General features: G+C 35.4%; 1 protein-coding gene across 7 annotated transcripts in view; it reads right to left on the minus strand.

Moving 5' to 3' along the window:
* Nucleotides 1-300: 300 nt before the first annotated feature.
* LOC107689714 (sodium- and chloride-dependent GABA transporter 2-like) overlaps nucleotides 301-8,755 on the minus strand; it is an 18,108-nt gene continuing 9,653 nt past the window's right edge. For 6 of the 7 annotated variants that reach the window (XM_016487842.1, XM_016487837.1, XM_016487838.1 and 3 more), the window contains 8 exons: nucleotides 4,793-4,896; nucleotides 4,563-4,687; nucleotides 3,579-3,691; nucleotides 3,352-3,483; nucleotides 3,174-3,276; nucleotides 2,517-2,617; nucleotides 1,811-1,957; nucleotides 301-533 (listed from right to left, as the gene is read on the minus strand). In XM_016487842.1, the coding sequence (XP_016343328.1) occupies nucleotides 372-533; nucleotides 1,811-1,957; nucleotides 2,517-2,617; nucleotides 3,174-3,276; nucleotides 3,352-3,483; nucleotides 3,579-3,691; nucleotides 4,563-4,687; nucleotides 4,793-4,896 (987 nt within the window). In that variant the 3' untranslated portion in view covers nucleotides 301-371. Of the gene's footprint in view, nucleotides 534-1,810; nucleotides 1,958-2,516; nucleotides 2,618-3,173; nucleotides 3,277-3,351; nucleotides 3,484-3,578; nucleotides 3,692-4,562; nucleotides 4,688-4,792; nucleotides 4,897-8,755 lie in introns of those variants that run through there. The other variant, XM_016487844.1, reaches the window with a different exon arrangement.

Here is an 8,755-nt window from a genome sequence, read left to right on the forward strand (position 1 = left end):
CACCAAGGACCACAGTTTCAGCTAAAAACTTCTTTACTGTTCTACTGAAGAAAAAAAATAAGTCACCTACATTTCGGATGGCTTGAGGGTGAGTAAATTAAAAGCAAATTTAAATTTTTTGGGGCGAACTATCCCTTTAGTTATGCAAATTAACACAGTCAAATTTCCAGCTGAACCTAAATTTGTTCATTTGACATCCTGAGTGATATGTATTTCACGTGAGCAATCGTATACACTGTAATGAAATGCATTGTCAAGTAATCTAATATATACTTTATATTTAGATTAATTGTTTTTATTCAAGTCAAAGATATTATTTAATATAAGGTCCTATATATAATAACCTAAAGTAAAATAATAATTTTGCCTTCTCAAACTCCACTGGTGTGTTCTTTGTTTGCTTTCTCTTCTCCATCTTCCTGAATGTGTCGAGATCTCTGTGGTTTAATGATTACGCGATTAAACAGTGTGAGGCGTGGACTGTTTGGTCGGAGCTGCTTCAGGTCACTAGAAGGGGTGATGATGTCACGACCCTGAGGAGATGGAAAGGAGATTGATTCATTCATTGTACAATACATTTCCTGAAACTACATGACGTGTGTTTGAAAAATTATGGGTTGTTATAGATTGCAGTAAGGTTCCAGAAGTAAACTGATTTTGAATAATTACGTATTGTGAACAATTAACTGATTTTTAACAATTGTTTATAAATATTTTAAGATAAACCTACCATAAGCTCTTAGGTTGTTAATTTTTGCTTCTGTAGAATTCAACATGATTTCAGTGCATTTTTATAAAATCTTGTCCATTAGCCCAATTCATAATGAAGAACTACAATACCCACAATCCCAAAGAAAGAACCACCAATCAGAGAAGACTCTGTTACCATGGAAATGTAAACTCTAGCAAAACATTACAATTATGTGATTGAGTTGTTCTCCCTACTAAAAAGTACTTATATATTTGTACATATAATATACTGTATATGTAATGACTGTAGATCTATAAAAAACTATTTCATATTATTTTATTAGATTTTTTTGTTTGTTTGTTGCTAGTTCATTCAAAGATGTACACTGCCTTTACCTAAGATGTACACTGCCTTTACCTATATATATATATATATAGGTAAAGGCCAGCCTAAGGCACACCTGTGCAATAATCATGCTGTCTAATCAGCATCTTGATATGCCACACCTGTGAGGTGGATGGATTATCTCGGCAAAAGGGAAGTGCTCACTAACACAGATTTAGACAGATTTGTGAACAATATTTGAGAGAAATAGGCCTTTTGTGTACATAGAAAAAGTCTTAGATCTTTGAGTTCAGCTCATGAAAAATGGGGGCAAAAACAAAAGTGTTGCGTTTATAATTTTGTTCAGTATATATATATATATATATATTTATTTATTTTATTTTATTTATTTATTTATTTTTCTTCCAAATCATTGTTTTAAATATTGTGATTAAGTTGGTCGCTTTGGTTCGTTATTTAGAACTTTTTATTGAAAATATTTTTATAAATCACTCTTGAGAAATAAATGGGGTAAAATACTTCCAGAACCAAGACTGCTGAAAAAGTATGTGATCACTATTGAGTATTATAAAATCCTACTAGACAAATTATGGGTTTTCTTTTATTATACATTGTTTACACACAGAATTATGTGTTTAAGTGTAAAAAAAAAATCAGTATCAGTATTTAACAATGGAGGACAGATGCTGTGACAGATGGAATTAACTGAGATGGGATGAATGCATGACTAAATGATGAATGGATGGGTTGGATGGATTGATGGGTTTCACTCACCCTTCCTAGAGAGATGAATAAGAAGATTGGGATGCAGACCATAGGAATTACTGTGAGCAGAGGTGCCAAATTGTAACTCCAGTCCGGCACAAATTCATCAGCTGAAGATACTGATTTACTACCCAGCAGGTTATAGAGCAGAGTAGCCTGAGGGGGAAATAAGAGAGCATATTCCTGTACTTCCAAAATGTATACTGAATTTGATGAAAAACTTAATTCACAATTGTTGATGAAATATGTTCAAAATGAAGATGCATAAACTTCACAAAAATGCATACAATATCATGAACATACTACATCCACCATGTTGATGTACTTTAAAGACCTTGAAGAGCCTGAGCTGTGCAACACTGGCCTCACAGTGATCACTGACTCATTGTATTCTAATCATTGTAAATTACATATGGATAAAATTGTCTGCTAAATGAGTAATTCTAAATTAATATCTATTTTAAGTAGCTATAGTTTGCCACTTGTTGTTTTTAAGTGTGCAATATATATATATATATATATATATATATAAAACAAAAGAGACACCCTACCCAGATTAATGAATGGTTTGAAAGAATGGATGCATAGCTGGATGGCCAATGAAACATTAAATATTAATTGGTGTACTAATGAGAAAATATTGCAAATTTTCCAACGATAAGCAAAAACAGTTAGAGAAGAGTGAGAAAGTGCTAGAGACAAAATGTGAACTCACTGCACAGATGAGAGGGGTAATGAAGAGCCAGCAGTACTTCAGCACAGGGAATGGTGCGTATCCTATCATATCCTCAATGTTGTCATAGAAACGGTTTGCACCTGCAAACCAGCCATTTGCGTGACATTTTTTTCTTGTTTACCTTTCTCCCATTTTGAAAATGTATGTCTTATTGCAGTTTTTATACACAGTTGGCTATTAGTTTTTTGAGTAGCAAACCTTAAACTCCATGGGGAGTTTTATTAGACAAAGTATAGGGCTAAAAGTTGAACTCACTCATATGTCTATGTTCAATAATCACCTATAATTGTGTCACATTTTATGAGCGGTCATATTATAATGTAATTGCATAGCAATAATTATATAATACATGGTAATTACATAGTAATTATTTGATGTAAGTTTAGAAAAGTTGTTTTATTAAAAAAAATATTATACAGTGTAAAGAATGTTTTGTCAGATAAATTAACTACTTTTATTTGATGGGTAGGATGGAGTGAAATGAGTCACTGTAAAGCAGTATTCACAATCCATTTTTACTTCCATAATGTGTCAAAGAGAAACAAGATATTCAATAAAAAAAAAGGTTTGCATGCTTTACAGTGTATTGTATGTCAAATACTGGGAATTTCACAGGAACAGGTTAGTGTCTCTTACCATACACCCATGCGACAACAATTGTCTCAAAGCAGGCGATAAAGAGCAAGTTAGTTCCACTTGGGCCGTAGGTGTCCATCACAGTAAACAGATGGAATCCTCCCTAAAATATGGCATGCAGTAAAAGTTAGAAGATATCTAATCTCTAATATCTATCTATTTTCTTTTTTCTCTATACCTTTGTGATGAATGGCAGACCCAGTAAGAAGCAGATGACGGCGATTAGCAACACCAACAGCTCTCGCCGCTTCCTTAGAACTCCAGGAAATAGGTCAGTGAGAGCTGTGGCTAAACTCTCCACACACACAAACTTCAAAAGACATAAATATAAACCCTCATACATGTAGTGAAACCTAAAGACTCAAAAAATATCATAACATATCATGTGAGGTTGAACAACCGTACCTGGCTGTCAAGGCCCAGAAGGAGTACCATAAAAAAGAAAAGAACAGACCAGAACTGGGGTCCAGGTAACAGAGAGAGGGCTCTAGGGTATGCTATGAAAGCTAATCCAGGACCTGCAATAAAATAAAATAAAATAAATAAATCATCATTGTTGCATAACCTTGATTATTAATGCATGCGTCTTAATAATAGAATAATATATTTTTCATTAAATGTATTTATTTTATTTATTTATTTAAGTATATGAAATATTTTGTGCATACATTACATTTTACATTTTTTATTTATAAATGATTTTGTGTCCAAAGTAACATTCAGACATACTGTACACAGGCCACAAGTGTTGGCCTGAGATGCTCTCTTGTGGTGGATAGCAACATAGCAAGAGATTATGATTATTGGATTGCCAATTCATTGGGAAAGTGTTCAGTGAGGTTCAGATCTGTGCTTTGTGCAGATCTTTCCCACTAGAATCTTGTGTGTGTGTGTGTGTGCAAAAATGTGCATAGAGGCATAAAAGTCACTGGGCTCTTTGATACACCTCATTGCACTGTAAATATATGTGTAAAGAGGTTAAAAACAGCATCTGTAACCCATTCATTAGAAGGCAATGTCCACACATATTTTTTGGCATGTATAATGTAGACCCATATACGAAGCCCCTTAAAGGGAAATGATAATGGTAGAAAATGAGATGGGAGTTAAAATGCGGATGTTTTATGAGTGGACACAAAGTTTTGTTGAGGGAACGTAATACTTTTGCAAGAAAAAAAAACTAATGTTTTGTGAGAGAACGCAAAGTTTCTTGGGGGAACACAGTACTTTTTCAAGCAAACGCAAAAGCTCTGAAATATAATTTTTCCTCCCATCTCATATATTATTGTTCCATCACCACGTCCTCTTAGGGGCTCCATTCCCATAAATAATGTAGTGTACTATATTATATCTAGACAGCTTATATAGTCTCATCATAACAATATTTACCTGATGATGCTAAGTCTTCCATGGGTAAACCTAACTGATGGGCCATGAATCCCAGAATAGAAAAGACCACAAATCCAGCAAAGATGCTGGTGGAGCTGTTCAGAATACAGAGTGCTATACAGTCCCTGTGGAACACAGAATATAGAAATAACAATCAATTATGAAATGCTGATTACTGTGATATGTTTCAATGGGTGGGGTGCAGCACATTAATGCAGGAGGTTACTGACTTGTAGCAATCATTGTTGTATTTGTTATAACTGCTCAGTGCTGTTAGGACTCCTTGACACACTGCGTAAGAAAAAAACACCTGAGTGCCTGCATCACGCCACACCTGCAGAAAATGAGATAAAGATGCAAAATGCAATTTATTTTTAATTTTGGGTGAATTTGACCTGGACATTTCTTTATGAGATTCACAAATGTACTGTAGACATCCAGTTTTGTTTGTGCCAGATTGAGCAATGCACTCCTCGAATGGGCCTCTAGTCTGCACATCTGGTTACTATAAGCAGGGTTAGAGGGCTGACATCCTCCAATTCAGCATCGCAATGCTAGTGTTTATTCACTTTTCCAAGGCTGTATATGCATGATACCCTATCCGCCTATATATTTATACACACTTCTTGTGTGAGTACATGGTCTCTGAGAAGGCAAGGGAAAGTAAGAAAGAAAATAATCAACAGAACAAAAATAAAACAAAACAAATGCTGCTAAATAATATACATTTTTATATCTTTATACTGTCCTACAGTGGCACCAATAGATGCAGTTTCACAGGAAGGCATCATCTATAATGCCTCCCTTAAGCTCATTGTGTTCTCACTGAGGTCCCAAACAGGGGTGAAATTGTGATTTCGGAGGTAGAATAAAGCTAAATCTGGCCATGATTCTGGTGTATACCGATTTTCTTCCAAAAAAAACAAACAAACAAAAAATGCCTTGAAGAGGGGCGTGGCCCCCCTTTCTATAAAAACCACTTGAACTTTCTGAGTGAGTACTGTTGGTAAACAGATATAAAATGTGTGTAATGTCAAACATAAACTAGACTATATATACAAAGGAACAAACAACTAAGGGCAGGTGAGCATAATCAATTAACCAATGAGTAACCTAGGAAAGTAACCATTGGCGAGAAAATGAGGACAAAGGAAACTAGAACGACCAATCATAGGGCTCTCCCCTCAGTAGAAATTGCTGTCCGGGGCCAACTAGATTGGACCGAAAGGGCACTTTAGCATCTGCTATTAAAGGGACAGGGGCTTGACAGTGTAAATATACAATTATTTAATTAATACAATTATACAAGTAATAGTAATTTACAATATGTACTCACTACAGGGTTAGGGTTTGGTTTAGGGTTAGTTAAGAAATTAATGAATTACGTAAATATGAAATTATGCATACTATACATTTCTATTCAATCCATCCATTCTCCATTCGCCAAACCGCTTATCCTGTAGGGTCACAGGGATGAAGCCTATCTCACATTCTCAGGCCACAGGCAGAGGACACCCTGGACTGATGGCCAGTCAATTCTATCCTAAAATTAATTCTAATGCCCAAAGCTACAAAAAAAATCTAATAGTATAAACATGAATTCCTATTAGTTTTAAAAACAACAAACACAGAGTAGGGGCAAGTAGAGGCTCCTGACTGTAAATTTAGATGCATGAGGCAGATACTGGGTCGTAGTGCTAGTTTATAATAAACTCAAGAAAGCTTATAGTCTTTATAGTCTAACACATGCACTCACACTTTTGGCAGAGAGCTAATGTCCTTGCGTTATTCAGCCTGTGGGCGGCATGCTATTGTTGATTGACAGGCTTGAAGTACACAGACACAGAATGCTATAGAATTATTGCCTTAATATTGTTGTCTCTGAATGTTGATTTAGAAAGTGAGGAAACGAATATCATGCCTCATTTTAAAATAAAACAAACACAACAGCTTTTTATGCAAGCACATTTAAACTAAAGGATTAACACTTTCATTAATTTAAAACACTACTCCATATAGGAAAAACAGACATGCCAGCTACTTACTGACCTGATGCAGACAGATATAGCTAAAGCTGACTGATATCGTCTTGGTCTGGAGCGAGATAAGGTAACATAAAATAAGTGGGGCAGTCTCGAAACTGCCCAGATGGCTCTCAATTAGTATGTTGCAGTTCCACTTTTCACCACAGATTTACATTGTAAAATTTGTAAAACACTTAGTATAATTTTACGTGCCTGCCAAAGCTTGCGAATCCAATAAATATTTGTTGCCGAATGCTGAACACAATTACAGTTTATTATTTATTCAGTTTATATAGAGGTCTGTGTTTTGGGTGAATATGTTGGTGGGGCTCTGCCCCACCTGCCCTTACAGATGAGCCGTGCCTTGTAGGGGCTCTGCTTCTTCATTTCCGAAGTCTACCATGCAAAACTGATGTTAATTGCAGGCGGGGGATACTGAATGGAGGACACTCTAAAACAACCCTGTGATTCTTATTTAACACACAATTCCAAGATCTCTTCTATGCTGCCTCCCTGCCTCACTTTTCCAGCTGCCAAATATAATTCCAACAAACTTATTTTTTTACACCTCCCTACTGTATATCCAGAACAAACCCCACAAGACAAATGCGGCTCCCCTCCAAAAACCAAAAGCACCTCCCACGCAATACATTGCCTTTTTGCCTCATTTTCTCTCCAATCTTTATTTTGTTTTGCAATGAAAGCAAAGAAAAACCCTCTCTAAGAAAATAATGTTCTCACTTGCATTGTGAAACTCCTCTCACAAAAAACAAAGAAATTCTATAGAAACTCTTTCTGAAAACAAAAAACTGTTTTCCCCTCTATTTCTATGTACAGACCCAGTAATAGCAGTTATGCCTGAGGCTCAGAGAAACAAACCTCCCTGTCTGGAACCATTACAAAGTCATCATAGTCAATGAGTTCTTAAGACCATTAATAGGTCATTTTCATGGAAAGAGAATGCTCCTTTATGGATATCCAATCCAGCCAGACCACCCGCATGACCCAGATTTACACATTTTGACTTTTCTACACATGCTACATGAATAAAACAGAATATTTACTGCCTTAAGAGTCATCACAGTAATGTACTATTCCATGAACTAGATAGACATAACATGAAAAGCACATGACAAATCCAACTATACAATTTTACTTTATTATTATTACAGTTTTTCTCAATTGCTTTGGCTCAATTCTCGAATGAAACTTTTTTTTCCCGAAACAATAAGTTCAGATCTCTGAACAATTAGCTTCTTGTTCACATCAGATTGGAATTTCTTATTGATTTGAGCAAATTGCAAATGCTTTGGCACATGTGTGCAAACAGTAAGTACAATTGTCTGCAGTTTGCACAACAACTAATTGCATAAGGCTTGTTGATCAAAACTGATGAGCCGATTCTCACTTAAACTGTCAAACTCTTCACAACTTCTCGATCATTTTTCATCGTGTAAGCCATCACATTCAAAACGATCCATTCAATTATGAAAAATTGGTATACACGCATGTATATTCCATAAATATCTGACATTGACATTGTTTGTAATGTCTGCTAAATTGGCAAATGACCTCTAATTGCAATACAATTTGAATCAACCATTCAACCATTTAACGAAAAATGTGCCAAAGCAATTGAGAAAAACTGTATTATTATTATTATATTTTTTTTTGTGGCAATTTTACTTAAAATTGTAATTCAAATGTACTTCAAACTTCAAAATGTGATCCGCATCTGAAACATCTTTCCGCATCTTTCGTTTTTTTCCAATTTATTTTTGAATCCCAATTCCCATCCAACCACCTGCTTTTTAGAGATCAGGCAATCGGGCAAGTTTTGGTATACATTTCCACGCCAAAAAAATGTGTCTTGAAACCATGAACCACTTTGTCACACTGTAATTTGTTAAGAGTACGCATGGATCTACACCGGATCGACAAGAAATAGTAGTTCATCCAGGTATCTTTGGGATGGTCATTTCAGCTTACTATATTTGGGACTAATTCTAACATCAGATATTATTAAAGGAACACTCCACTATTTTTGAAAATAGGCTCATTTTCCAACTCCCCTAGAGTTAAACAGTTGAGTTTTACGTTTTCGAATCCATTCAGCCAATCTCCGGGTCTGGCGGTAGCACTTTTAGCTGCAGCTTAGCATAGATCATT

Source organism: Sinocyclocheilus anshuiensis, unplaced genomic scaffold, assembly GCF_001515605.1.
Source record: "Sinocyclocheilus anshuiensis isolate Anshui unplaced genomic scaffold, SAMN03320099.WGS_v1.1 scaffold1014, whole genome shotgun sequence".
NCBI classification, from domain to species: domain Eukaryota; kingdom Metazoa; phylum Chordata; class Actinopteri; order Cypriniformes; family Cyprinidae; genus Sinocyclocheilus; species Sinocyclocheilus anshuiensis.